The sequence below is a fragment of the Lycium ferocissimum genome, chromosome 8 (genome assembly GCF_029784015.1).
Source record: "Lycium ferocissimum isolate CSIRO_LF1 chromosome 8, AGI_CSIRO_Lferr_CH_V1, whole genome shotgun sequence".
NCBI lineage: Eukaryota > Viridiplantae > Streptophyta > Magnoliopsida > Solanales > Solanaceae > Lycium > Lycium ferocissimum.
The window spans coordinates 42,055,656-42,070,622 of record NC_081349.1 but is presented as its reverse complement, the minus strand read 5'-3'; the positions used below and the strand labels follow the sequence as shown (position 1 = coordinate 42,070,622).

The following is a 14,967-nucleotide window of genomic DNA, read 5'->3' as shown; positions in this document are numbered from 1 at the left end:
TATAATAGCTATGAAAAGAAACTTTACTTGGTTAAGTAAAGTTACTCTCTTTTTACAATATTTAAATAATAACAGATGAAAAGGTTAACAAAAGTGAAAAAGCATGGAATAGGCTGGCCCCTTAACTTTATCTGATTATCATTTACTCCCTCTAAACTTTTTGCATGGGATTTACACATATAAAACTATAGAACAAAACTTAAGAAGCAAGAGCACAACCTTGCACTGGTGCTTAAATACTCTTGAGTCTCCACACAAATACATCTCTCTCACTCTCCCCTCACTCACACACACACTTTATCTCAAATTTCAAACATGGCCACAAAACTCCATTTTCTTTTCACTCTCATAGCCCTTATTTCCCATTCTTTCTTCTCTCATTTCACCTCCTCAGACTCATCCGTAGACGCTTTCGTCTACGGCGGTTGTTCACAAATTAAATACTCACCAGACTCACCTTATGAATCGAACCTCAACTCCCTTCTCACGTCCCTAGTAAACTCAGCAACATATTCATCGTACAACAAATTCAGTATCATGGGCTCAACAAAACAAGACATTTTATATGGGCTTTACCAATGTCGCGGCGATCTATCGATGCCCGAGTGCGCTACTTGTGTGGCCAAAGCAGTGAGTTCAGTTCCCCAACTTTGTCCACAAAATTGCGGTGGTGCATTACAATTACAAGGGTGTTTTATAAAGTATGATAATACTTCATTTCTTGGTGTTGAGGACAAGACTTGTGTGTTGAATAAATGTGGGCCGGGTACTGGGCTTGATGGTGATTCTATGGCCCATGTTTTGACAAGCTTAAATGGGGCTGGTGGGCTTTATAGAGTTGGTGGGTCATCAGATGTACATGGTGTGGCCCAGTGTGTTGGTGATTTAAGTATGGGCCAATGTCAAGATTGTTTATCAGAGGCAATCGGACGGTTGAAAAATGAATGTAGTGGTGCTGCCTATGGGGATATGTTCTTGGGTAAATGCTATGCTAGGTTTGTTACTAGTGGAGCTCATTTTGATGCCAAATCTAATCATGGTAAGAAAAAAAAATAGTGATTTAATTAATATATATAATGTATTTTTATCTATTATGATAACATGTTAATTACTTTACATTTTGAATCACCAAATTAGATTGATCCTGTATAGTTGTAACAGTAAGTCATTATAAAACACTTCTTTTGCCTCACTTTATGTAACGTATTTACTATTATAGTATTTTTTTTTTCTTTAACTGATTCTTTTATACTATATCTTTTGAATATTTTCCATTGTGAACTGTGACTTGGAGTAGTTTTTATATAATTTTTAAATATAAAATTTTTATTTATTCTAGCTCTGAATTCACTATGAAAATTGAATAGTTTAACATTCGTAATTTGAATCATCTCACATGATAGTGTAAACAATCTTTATATTGTCAGTAATTAGAGATTTAGTCTATATATACAAAGATTCCCCACTTGTAGGATTACACTGGTGATGTTGTTGTTGTTGTTGTATACAAAGATTCAGATTTATTGTCCGATTGTGTGTCTGTGCAGATTATATAATAAATCTCTATTTGATAATTGCAGGTTCTCATTTTGAGAATGAGAAAACGTTTGCTCTTATCATTGGATTATTAGCTGGGGTTGCTATTCTCATCATTTTCTTAACTTTCATAAGAAGAATATTTGGACGAAACGGTAATAATTGACTTTTTTCTTATTTTTTCACCTTTGATTGTTTTACTAATATTTAAAACCTTTTCAGTTTTTCCTTTTACCTTTTTTCTTTTGATCTCTCATTTTCAGATTGACTTTAATTGATTCTCTTTTTTTGTTTTAACTTTTTGCAGGTAAATAAAGAATACACAAATGATCAGCGTCAACTTGCATTGTTTTCTTGATTTTTCTGTTGTCTTTTCAAATTAAAGAGGATTAATGCATATAGGCTTCATTGAAATCTGAAAAAGGAGGAAGAGAACTTTAACAAAGTGACATTGTCTAGAGATGTAAAGAAATTGCATATGCTTTTGTGAAGTTCATTGGATGTGTTTTCATGTAAGACATTTGATTTGATTATAATGAAGTATTCTTTGTTTCATATGAAGTTACAATGTTCAACATTGAGTTTTTATAAATACTAACACTTTACAACTCATTCATCTCTTTAGTGCTTCAAATTTTTTGGAGTCAATCCCAATGCTATGCATTGGTTAAATAAAATTGACCATTACAATTTCTAGAAGACTTGGTAAATAATTTAAGGGTAAAACATGAAAAAGAAAATTGTCTAATCTTAATATGTGAAAAATGACAAGTAAAAATGAAAATCTATTTTAGGAATAGTGAACAAGTAAAAGTGAACGGAGGAAGTAGCATAATAGAACTATATTTTTCATTTTCATCATTATATTCATAAATACAACACAATCCGACGAGTTCCGCATGAATAATTACACTAATCGGTTTTAAATATTTTAGTAGGGAGTGTCTTTTCTTTCAAAAGCAAAGAAAGAAAATTAGGGAGAGCTTATCAATTTTAACAGCTTAGCAATGTGAATTCAGATTAGTCCAGCCTAACAATATTATTTTGTGTTTCTTTAGTTACTATATTAAATAGTTAATTTTATTTTTAAAGACCAAACTAATAATTGTTTTGGAAAAAAAGTTTATTTAGTCCACGTTCCACAGTACCACGTTCCACAGTACCCACTTCTGCCCCTTGTTTTATTGTCAGCAATAGAATCATAATTTATATTTCCTCCATTTCAAATTATATATTTTTTAGTTTTTTAAAAATCTATCATTTGTTATACTTAATAACTTGTAATTTTAATATTAAACATGACATGTTTAAGATATCAAGTATCAAAGAATATTTTAATACATTAGATATATTTTAGTTTTTTTTTTTTTTTTTTTTTTTAAAAACGTAAGAATATTCCTTAGTTTCTGTAACGAACCCATATTGCATATTGTAGTGAAATGGATAATTAGAACTACACGTGCAACTATAAGAGTTCATCACCAAACTATTACAAATACTCCAAACTAGCGATCAAATCTTCCAAGGGAAGGAAATATAAAAAAGAAGAAGGGAGAGAGGTTCCAGACTTAATCTAAAACAAATTTCAGAAAATAAAAAACTTTACAAGATAACCCTATAATGGAATAGTTAAAAAGCCTTCATATATAATTATCTTCACACGCGTAGTACATCGCTTCTTTTAATCAGGTAATTGACAATATCCCATCCATGTCCTCCCATATATTAGTTAGGTTTATAACAGTTTCTTAAATATCGTGCTCAATTAACTCAAAACAATAAAATGAAACGGAGAGAGTAATTGGCTTGACTGTATCCAAATTTAGTCCACACTCCACGAGTAATCCAGCACTTTCGTTCTTGGAAAAGTTAAAAGGAACTAATTAAGTATTCGTATTTTTATTTTGGCTTTTTAATCGATATTCAATATTCATATTGATTTTTGATTAAAATCAAACTAATAAGGTTCAAATTTGAGATTTTTTTATTTAAGATAAAGAAGTACTTACTCTTTCATAACAGTCCATATCTCTCTCCAATAAATATTATGATCACAAATATTATTTTTCATGTTTGATTTCGTAATAGATGTAGTCAAGTTCTTATGGTCATGGAGCAGAAATTAATGAGAGAGGGCCCGTCCTGATATTTTCCTTCGCTAAAAGAAATTATGACAGCCTATGGACCCATCTGAAAATTTAGGTGACATTTGTCAATGATAGAGAAACTTTTTCAAAAAAGTTTTGAATTTTCAAATAAGAGTTTCACATTATTAATAATAGAAAAAGAAAACAAATATAAATATAAGGTGTACGACTATGAGCCCGCTTATATTGACTTATAAGCTGTTTTTAATTTTTTTGAGTATTTGACTGATCAGTTTATAAATTATTTTATGCTTAAAATAAGTCAAAAAATAATTGAGCCCGTTTGAAAGCATTATCTAAAAGCGAACATATAAAAAAAAAAAAACGAGCTATAAGCCAAAAAAAAAAAAAAAAAAAGTTTGGCTACTCAACTTATTTTTTTGGGCTTACAAGCTATTTTTAGCTTATAAGTTGCTTCTTTTAAGACAATCCACACAGGCTCTATCTTTAATGGTGTGATATTTTTTAGAAAAATCATATAGGACTGACTAAACGCAGATATCATCACATTATGTTAATAATATCTTTGGTAGGCTTAATCCAATAATTAGTATCATAGCCTATAGTTTGAAGGAAACTATGATTATTGGAGTTATATTTTTCTTCTTCGTAACAAACTACATTCCAAAAGAAACTACAATTATTGGAGTTATAATATACCGCATTCCTCTATGTTTTTTCCAATGCAATAAATCAAAAGATTAGTCGGTGGCTTTAACACAATGGAATGGACAATATAAGTGAGGAACATGTTAGCTTTTTAGTGGATAAAGTGATATTATCCCAATTATTCCCGTAAAAGTCAAGCAAGAATCATACTGTATATACACTCCTTTTTATTGCATGTCTGATCCATGCATGATCTTTAGGCATAAATATTTATAAACCAAGAAATTAAACATTCAATTAATTTGGAGGAACAATAGAATCGGATAATTAAGATTCCTAGCTGTAATTTCAATCATGGCTATAAGCCGGCTCTTTAATCTTGGAAGATGACCATCACTTCTCCGTTTCACTTTATGTGAATTAATCTGACTATGCATTAAATTTAAATTTTTTTTAAAACAGACTAACATGTAAGTCAAATATATACAAATCTCTGTCTTTTTACATGTGCGGTGATGAGTCCTATAATCCAAAGATTTTATATAATATAGGACATTTCTCAAGTACAACGCAATTATATAGACATTATAGAGAAGAATAATTATCAGTTATAGGAAATAGTGCTACAAAAATAAATTTAATAAACCCGGAGTCAGTAAGACAGATAAAAAATACAAGAAGAAGCTTAATGCATATGGGATTAATTGTAATCGGATTAAAAGGATTAACTAGAAAGAACTTAGGAAACAAAGTACTAGTTATAATTTATGATGACAGATGATCAGACCTAAAGAAATTTGATGAGCCGCGAAATTACGGCGCATTCGATGCTCGTTCCTTAAGCTTTTGTGGCTCTTCAAGCATTCTTGGTTTTACTTTTAACATGTTTTTGTCACTTTGTAGGGAAAAATGTTGGGAAAGCAGAACGGAACAAAATGAGGCAAAACGGGACAAGGACACGCTCTACACGTGCGGACCGCGTGTCGTGCCTGGCGGACACACAATTGCATCGCAAAGTGTGACAAGCCATTGAAGAAGAGAGATGAAAGGTTGCGCGATACGCGAGGCCAACATGCGACTCGCGTATTCGACTTACAACAAGTATATCGCAATGCGCCGGAGATGCAGGAAGCACCGAAAGCGAGCACGATGTGCGGCTGAGCACGCTTGCGTCTCGCATGTTGGTCTTGTGACACACATGCGAGACGCATCTCGAAATCTGTATTTTGTCTAACTTTGTGCACGTTTTTGGTAGATATAAATACCCACCTAGGGTTCTGAAAAAGACATTCACTGACTTCATTGTTGTCTTTTTGTGGAGGAAACATTTATGATTGGTAGTTGAAGCTTTAAAGAAGAATCTTGCACTTTATTTTGTGGCTTTTCCTTCAAAAAGCTTTGTAAGCATTATGGCTACATTATTTATCTTTGTTTCTTACTTAATGCAAATGTCTAGCTAAATCCAATAGCTAAGGTTGTGGGACCAAAATGTGTTAGTTATGTGATTGGGTTTCATGTTCATACCTCATTTATATGTTAATGATGCATTCTATCTACTCTTCGTAACTTAATATCTCTTGGTGGTTGCAAACATCATTTGTGCCTAGTTACTTTCACCTTGCTTGAGAAAGAAGGTGGAGTTCGGAAAAGGGTTAGATAGCAAGGATTTGGGTCAATAAACCCATCTAATAGCCTGAGCTAGAGATAGGAGGGCTAACTTGTAGCATATTGGATGGTTACTTGGTTCACATTCTAAGGCTTGAGAAAGCTTAGTAATGATATTTATTAATTTGGTCGAAAGACTTTTAATAAGCTTAAGCAATCCATCGTTAATCGCATCTTAACATTCGAATAGGTTGAACTGATACCCACTCGCATTACTGATGTGCCGTGAAATTACGGGATATTCGATGCTAATTTCTTAAGTTTTTGTAACTCTTCAAGCACTTTTGGTGTTACTTTTCGTGTATTTATGTCGTTTTGTAGGATAAGATGTCCGGAGAGCATAACAGAGCAAAATGGAGCAAAATAGAGCAAAACAAGCCAAAATAGAAGAAGCATGACCTGCGAGTCACAGGTCACACATGCGAGCCGCATGTTGCAAACAAGTTTGTACGAGATTTTGAAAATTTGAAGATATTGGATGCATCGTACGTGATCATCACTGCCGAGACGCGGTACCACTGCGAGACGCATCCATGACCGCGTGTCTGCAAGTCATCTCGTACGTTGCAAGACTGCGAGAGTTTTGTACAACATGAACGCAGGTTGAACATGCGATACAATCTGCGAGACGCACGTTGCGCACGCAGGTGTATTTTTGTATAATATTGGTGCTCTACTCAGTTTTATGGGATTTAGAAGTGATCGGAAGAAACCAAGTGAAAATAAAGTCAAAAAGAGGCAAAACTGTCAAAACTGGACAGTTTTGCAAAAACGGGACAGATTTGCAAAACTGAAACTTTGGGGTTTATTTTGTCATATTTTGACTTGGGAAAGGGAGGAGCTACAAAAGAGAGACTTGGGGCATATCATTATGATCTTTGGCCATTTTCATCAAGCTTGGAGAGTTAGGTTTTTGCACCCACACTTGGGATTGAAGATTTGAAGATCTTGATAAGAAATTTCTTAATCCTTTACTTATTTCTTCTTTTCCTTGCTATGTATTGATTATCTAAGTGTGTAGCTTTCTATTCCATTACTTGAATCTTGTTTATGAAAATATTCTTGATTAAAGTTTGGTTTGAAACTCTTGTTTTGCTTATGTATTGAATGATTTTATTCCTAATGAAGTGGGTTATTGTTTCTTTAATTAATCTCGTTCTTGAATGTTTCCAAAGGGATTAGCTAACCCTAGGACTCACCCATTTAATTTGATTTGAGCTCGAGAGAGGAAAATCGATTTGGGAAAGATTAGTTATCAAGGATTTGAGGCATAATCCTCATCTAATGACTTGAGCTCGAGAGAGGAAAGTCACTTGGGATTATATTGATTGTGCCTAATATCACACTTTAAGGCTTGAGAAAGCTTAAAGTGAAATTCGTTGATTTGGTTGAGAAACTTTCAATGAAATTTAGAAATCATTATCTATTAACATAACCTCGTTCTTAGTTGTAAATTGTAAAATACGTTGGATCGTTACTTGAGTGTAATCTCCTATTATCCATGCTTGTGGCCATTGATCATTTTACTTGCTTTCTAGGTTAGTTTACATTTCTGCATTAGTTATAATTTTCTCAAAAACCAAAATATTATCTATCGTTTGGCTTTAGCTTAGTTGGTGAAAGTTCCTTACTTTCTTAATCGCCTAGTATATTGTTCTCTGTGGGATCGACCCCGACTCATAGTTGGGTAAATTATATTGCATACGACCGTGTACACTTTCTCTTTGAGGAGTGGATTTGGACGTTATCAATTTTGGCGTCGTTGCCGGGGAACAATTTGGCGTATTTGGGTTAGTTTGGGATTTTAAGCTTGCTTGCTTTGTTCCAAACTTGTGAATATGTGTTTGTGATTTTTTGTGTTTCTTTGTGTTAGTTTTTATTTTTTGTTATTTATTTTTTGTTACTTGTGTCTCTATGGCATCTTGGAATGAAAATGGGTTTGATGGTTGCAACCTATATTTTGATGACCCATGTCCATATTGTGGAGGACCCCACTTTTGGCAAGATTGTGAAAATGCTCCCGGAGAGAGATGTGTGCACCGTCTCAATCCTATGATGAGAGTATTTGTAATATATGTGATGGTCAAGGTGGACATTGGGGTGATTGTCTCAATTATTTTGCTTCCCTTCCCCCAAGTTGTTTTAACGAAAATGCGAGTTGTGCTTTTGAGTTTGACAGGGACAATGACATGGCAAGTGAAGGACAAAGTGTCGGATTTGAAGGCATCATGGCAATGCTCCAAACATACTTAGATCGGGAAGCTAAGATGGAGGAAGAGCGAAAACTCGTCCAACAATCCATTTTAGAAAATGGAGAAGCTATGAAAAAAATGAATGATTCATTTGAGGATGCCAATTCCTCAATTGTCATGGAAGTGTCGACTCCTCAAAATGAAATGATTGAAGAAGAGATTTCAAGTTTAAAAGATGAGCCCGAAAATTCTTGTGACCACAACGAAAGTTGTGAAATTGAAGAAAGGGTTCAACTTGAAGAAGAAGAAGAAGAAGAAGAAGAAGAAGAAGAGCAAAATCTTGAAGAAGAAATCTCCAATTCTCAAAAAGAAGAAGTTGAGGAAATTTTGAAAAGCATAATGGGTAGGAATGAAAAATATGGGCAAGTCTTGACCAAATTGTGGGAAGAAGTTCAACATGGAGATGATGAAACTATCCAAAATGTGTATCTCACCATGGATGGATTTTTACAAGAGTTGGATGACTCTCACAATGAAGAAAAACTTGACAAAATGGAAATTATGAGCCAAGATTGGCTAATGAATCAAGCTCAACAACTTGAAGCCTATGGAGATCACCGTGAAGGCATTTCACGGATGATGGAAGAATTTCTAAAAATGCATGTTGAGCAAAGTCAAGAAGTGGAGCTACTTGAAATTGCTATCCGGAAATTGGAGGCCGAATTGAATGCAAAGATTGAAGCATGTAATGCTCAATATCAAAGGGTCATGGATTATAATTTTGAGTTGGTTTCCAATGAAGAAGAGGTCAAGATTGATTTTCATGAGCTAATGGTGAATTGCCAACCGACCAATCCAAAAATAATGCAAGATGCCGAGATTGAAGAAATGATACTAGAGTTGCATAAAAAAGTTCATGAAATGGTTTTGAAGACTCTAGTTCATTTTTGGGTGAGGATGTCAAAAATGAAGCGAATTTGAAATTGAAGCGCATTGGACCACATTCCAACCATTTTTCAACATTGTGCTTGGTTGATGATATGGAAGTTGAACTAACCGAGACTATGGAGAATTTTGGAGATGAAGAAGAAAGCGTTTTCATTTTGAAGTTTGCTATGCCAAGAAGACAAAATGGCATGCCTCACTTACGGGCCAAGAAGTGCAAAATGCGACACCCGAGAGTTGGCCTCTTTGCTTTCCTACCACCGCCTCACGAGCATCACCGGAATCTTGATTCAAAGTTGGGGCGCAAATTCATATCTTCCAAATGGAGGAAAAAGTGGTAAAGGTAACCATCGTGCCGCGACGTTAACTTAAGCGCTTGGTGGGAGGCAACCCACCGTTTTAAAAATTTTAAATCGTTTTTGAAATTTTATTTTTTAGAATAGTTTAGTTTATGGTTTTTGACTAATCTGCAAAGTTTCAGAATTTTTGGAGTCGTTTTGAGCAGGTCGAATTTTAGGACAGCCCCAAACCGATGACCCAAAATTGCAAAGCATCGTTAATCGGACTTTTTGCACAATTTTTGCAAAACTGTCCAATTTTTTTTTTTTGTCCAAGCCAGAAAAGCTTTAAAAAACTGTCCAGTTTTTTTTTTTTTTGGTCATTGTGCAGTGAGGACACTGCAATGTTTTTAGTTGGGGGTGGCATGTGGTAGCACATTATATTTTGGTTATGTTTGATTGTGTGCCTTCTTGGGAACTTATTTTGTATTTTGGTGTGGTTTGTGGATAAACGTTACAAATGGAACTTGCTCAAATTTCTGAAAATTTCATTCTTTTGGCATGTTGTGGATTAGTCACTCTTATTATTTTATTTTCTTTCTTAGCTTCTTTCATTAATCTTGTAGTTTAGGTGGTAGGTGCTCCTTTGAGGAAAAATATGAAAACTCTTGACTTGTTTGGTACTAATAGAGTTAGTCTCTTGCATGTGAAATGTTGAAATGTGAATACCCTCCAAATTTTTTGTGAAAGTTAAAAAGCAAGGTGCATAGGAAAGAATGACCTTTGTGACAACTTTTTGGCTCATTTGGTGACTCTTTACCTACTAGTTAGGTTTACTTTGGATTATGAGATATTGCTCTATTTGTTCTTGCTTAGGAAGTGAAATTGCTCCATCTTGACTAGTTCATATTCCATGTGTGGTGAGTGTTTGTTGAATAATTCTTATGCTTACTTTTATCATCTAGAACTTGCCCAGTTAGTCTTTCAATGCTAATTTGGATTATGTTGGTTGGAGAGATGACCTTGGGCTATCTTTGTGATTTTTGAAGAAGCCTCTTTAGCCTTTCTAGCCTGCCATTGCATAAATAATATCACTAGTAACCCCATTTGAGCCTATGACATTTTCTTTGATTGCCACATTACAAGCCTTTACTCCTCTTGATGAAACTCTCTCTTTTGAACCTTTCCCTCCTTGAACGTTAAATTGTGAATTTGAGGCAAAAGCCTAAGTTGGGGGTGTTAGTGTTGCTTGAGAAGTGGTGAAGATTGATGTTGTGGAAAAGTCAAAAGAAATGAAAAAAATTTGAAAAATACAAAAAGATTGCAAACTTTTTGTGCAAAAAAATGTATCTTTGTGAAAAAAAAAAAATAGAAATCAAGAAAATGGTTGCACAAAAAGAAGTTGGAATAATTGGGGAAACTAGTATGCAAAGGAAGGAGTGATGTTTTGAAATGAAGAGGAAAGTGGACGAAAGGTTTTGTGTAGTGTTCAAGGAGGCCGTAGTCACTTGTATCCCAAATACTTATCCTACCCTTCCCTAAGCCTACATTACAAGCTTAAAAGTCCCTATGTGATCTCCAACCGAATGTTCTTGAGTTAGTGATGATTGAAAATAAGGGCAAGCTTATGGTGTGATATTTGTTAGCACTAGAATTTCTTTATTGAGTGTGAGTGACTTTGTGTATATGTCCCTTGTTGTTGTTGTTGTTGTTGTTGTTGTTGTTGTGAATATAGTGATTTTGGGACTTTCTTTCTTGTGAGGGCATATGGATTATGATAGATTGGTGATGTTGAAAAATTTCAAGTTGAGTCAAATGAGCATATCTAGCAAGCTAGTGGTTTTGAGTCACTTATTGAGGCTTGAGTGTTGTCGCTTGATTATTTTGAAACTCCATTGCATTCTTGAAATTGTATTTTGAAATGAGGGAGTTATTTGGTTGAAGTTTCACATGTTTGTAGCCTAATTATTTGTACCAATCAAAGTCATGTTTTTGTGCTTAAAGTGGATCCTCATTGAGATTTTGGTTTTGATTTTCTTGAGGACAAGCAAAGACTTTAAGTTGGGGGTGTTGATGGGCCGTGAAATTACGGGATATTCGATGCTAATTTCTTAAGTTTTTGTAACTCTTCAAGCACTTTTGGTGTTACTTTTCGTGTATTTATGTCGTTTTGTAGGATAAGATGTTTGGAGAGCATAACAGAGCAAAATGGACCAAAATGGAGCAAAATAGAGCAAAACAAGCCAAAATAGAAGAAGCATGACCTGCGAGTCACAAGTCACACATGCAAGCCGCATGTTCTGCAGCAAGTTTGTATAGAGATTTTGGAAATTTGAAGATATTGGATGCAGCATCTGCGAGCATCACCTGCGAGACGCAGGTACCACCTGCGAGACGCAGGTACCACCTGCGAGACGCATCCATGACCGCATGTGCTGCAAGTCATCTCTGTACATTGCAAGACCTGCGAGAGTTTTGTACAACCTGCGAACCGCAGGTTGAACATGCGATACAATCTGCGAGACGCACGTTGCGCAAGCAAGTGTATTTTTGTATAATATTGGTGCTCTACTCAGTTTTATGGAATTTGAGAAGTGATCGGAAGAAACCAAGTGAAAATAAAGTCAACAAGAGGCCAAACTAGACAGTTTTGCAAAACTGTCAAAACTGGACAGTTTTGCAAAAACGGAACAGATTTGCAAAACTGAAACTTTGGGGTTTATTTTGTCATATTTTGACTTGGGAAAGGGGAGGAGCTACAAAAGAGAGACTTGGGGCATATCATTATGATCTTTGGCCATTTTCATCAAGCTTGGAGAGTTAGGTTTTTGCACCCACACTTGGGGATTGAAGATTTGAAGATCTTGATAAGAAATTTCTTAATCCTTTACTTATTTCTTCTTTTCCTTGCTATGTATTGATTATCTAAGTGTGTAGCTTTCTATTCCATTACTTGAATCTTGTTTATGAAAATATTCTTGATTAAAGTTTGGTTTGAAACTCTTGTTTTGCTTATGTATTGAATGATTTTATTCCTAATGAAGTGGGTTATTGTTTCTTTAATTAATCTCGTTCTTGAATGTTTCCAAAGGGATTAGCTAACCCTAGGACTCACCCATTTAATTTGATTTGAGCTCGAGAGAGGAAAATCGATTTGGGAAAGATTAGTTATCAAGGATTTGAGGCATAATCCTCATCTAATGACTTGAGCTCGAGAGAGGAAAGTCACTTGGGATTATATTGATTGTGCCTAATATCACACTTTAAGGCTTGAGAAAGCTTAAAGTGAAATTCGTTGATTTGGTTGAGAAACTTTCAATGAAATTTAGAAATCATTATCTATTAACATAACCTCGTTCTTAGTTGTGAAATTGTAAAATACATTGGATCGTTACTTGAGTGTAATCTCCTATTATCCATGCTTGTGGCCATTGATCATTTTACTTGCTTTCTAGGTTAGTTTACATTTCCGCATTAGTTATAATTTTCTCAAAAAACCAAAATATTATCTATCGTTTGGCTTTAGCTTAGTTGGTGAAAGTTCCTTACTTTCTTAATCGCCTAGTATATTGTTCTCTGTGGGATCGACCCCGACTCATAGTTGGGTAAATTATATTGCATACGACCGTGTACACTTTCTCTTTGAGTAGTGGATTTGGACGTTATCAATTACTTTCCATTGGAAATGCAACCTTAGTCCCTCTCTCTAATAGTTTACATCTCACACCAACACTATTTAATTGTTAGTAACTAAACATCAAATCCAATACTATTATATCCCCCTCGCCCTTGAAATTTAGACTAACAGTCGAGCGTTACACTTGATAAGCATATTTCTTCACTATATTCTCTGTGGGATTCGACGCCAACCTCGTTGGGTTCTATATTTGACAACGACCGCTTACTCCTATATTTTTAAGGTGTAATTTGGGCGTATCAAAATTCATAATAGGACTAACAGAAGTAGACGTGACAAATAATGGAAGAGTTTTCTATATAAGTCTAGACTTTATGATAAATCTAGCCGAATTCGGAAAACATATTAAGATAGGAATACATACTAAAGGATATAAAGAAATGAGTAATGGAAATAAATTATTAATATGTGTAGGATTTTTAGGAAAAATGGCAAATAACAGTAATACTAAATTTAAGATTAAAGTAGATGATGTAGTAGAAGTGATGGGAAATAGAGGAATAAAGTTAATAAAACCCATAAAAATAAAAGTACTAGCAGATCATACAATTATAAAGTGTAATTTTAGTAACGGAGAACATATAATACATAGTGAAGATAAACAATTTAATATATATATATATATATATATATATATATATATATATATGTGTGTGTGTGTGTGTGTGTGTGTGTGTGTGTGTGTGTGTGTGTGTGTGTGTGTGTAAACCGTGGGCCCAAACTATATTAAATTTTTAAAATAGAGATAGAATTTAAAATTAAATAATTAAAAGTCTTGAAATGGCGAAAGAAATTGAAAAGGTAATGAAGTAATTTATTTTTCTTACTCTAATCGTTCCTTGTCCTTAAAAGATTCATGTTAATAAATGAAGATTGAATGAGGTCATTATCATTGAATCATCATAAGGAAGTTAATTTACTTTTTAAAAAAATCTATATTGTAATTTCTTAAACGATGTAATTTCAGTATACGTTTAACTAACCACTTGTCCTAAATTATACAAAACGTTGATTATTTCATCTTTCGTAAATATCCAACATTCAAAAATGTGAAATGATCACTCTCATTTTGAATTATTTAATTATTATAATCCACAGAACTTTTAAAAAAAAAAAATTTTTTACCCCTCCCCTAGGAGCTCCTCTTCTTTTAGTCCCTTGGTAACTCGAACCCACAACCTTCGGGTTGGAGGTGAGTGCTTCCATATGAGCAACCCCCTCTTATTATTATTGAAAGGGCTTAACTACATTTTTTTACTTACTGTTTCAAACATTTTTAGTTGTACATGAAAAATAATTTTTAATTTTATAATTAAGTACTTAGGTAGAAAAGAATTGTCACGAAAACTTATTTTCTTGTCTATAATAAATTTCATAGGAAAAAAGATACTTTGAAACAAATTTAATAATCATTTCCACATAAAAGAAACACAATAATTTTTGGATTAATTTTAAATTTGGTTAAGTAAATAGATCTTTTGTGGTGTCACTATCACTCCAATCCACATCATCACTCCTTGTAGCATTTAAGAAACCCATAAAGTTATTCAAATTTACCAAAATAGATGAAAACTTGTAAAGTAATTAAAGCTTCAATTAGGGATAAAATGGACAAAAAATTTCATGTGAGGACTACAAAACTTTGAGATCCTCTCTTATATATAATAGTAATATATATATTAATTTTTTTCTTTTAAAAGAATGAACTTTTGCAACATAAAATCATGTCATTAAGAGTAAAATGGGGATATAAGATTAAGTTATTTCCCAAAAAGAGAAAGGTGTCATTATATTTTACGAGACAAACTAAACAGAAAAGTATATATAAACTAATTAGATCGAGTATTGATTTCTGGGAAATTGATTCAAAAAAAAAAAAAAAAAAAAAAAAAAGCTAG

The 14,967-nt window shown here is 33.7% G+C and overlaps 1 protein-coding gene across 1 annotated transcript; it reads left to right on the top strand.

The window, feature by feature from the left end:
* Window positions 1-214: 214 nt before the first annotated feature.
* Window positions 215-2,092, top strand: LOC132066965 (plasmodesmata-located protein 7-like). Its single transcript, XM_059460148.1, has 3 exons — window positions 215-1,039; window positions 1,581-1,691; window positions 1,844-2,092. Exons 1-3 carry the CDS (start codon window positions 316-318, stop codon window positions 1,849-1,851), a joined length of 843 nt encoding a protein of 280 aa, XP_059316131.1. The 5' UTR covers window positions 215-315; the 3' UTR covers window positions 1,852-2,092.
* Window positions 2,093-14,967: the final 12,875 nt, after the last annotated feature.

What these genes read in the sequence shown, in the direction of transcription:
- LOC132066965 (XM_059460148.1), top strand. Translation starts at nt 316, where the DNA reads ATGGCCACAAAACTCCATTTTCTTTTCACTCTCATAGCCCTTATTTCC. An exon ending in TGATGCCAAATCTAATCATG is followed by an intron (nt 1,040 to 1,580) that starts GTAAGAAAAAAA and finishes TGATAATTGCAG; the next exon opens with GTTCTCATTTTGAGAATGAG.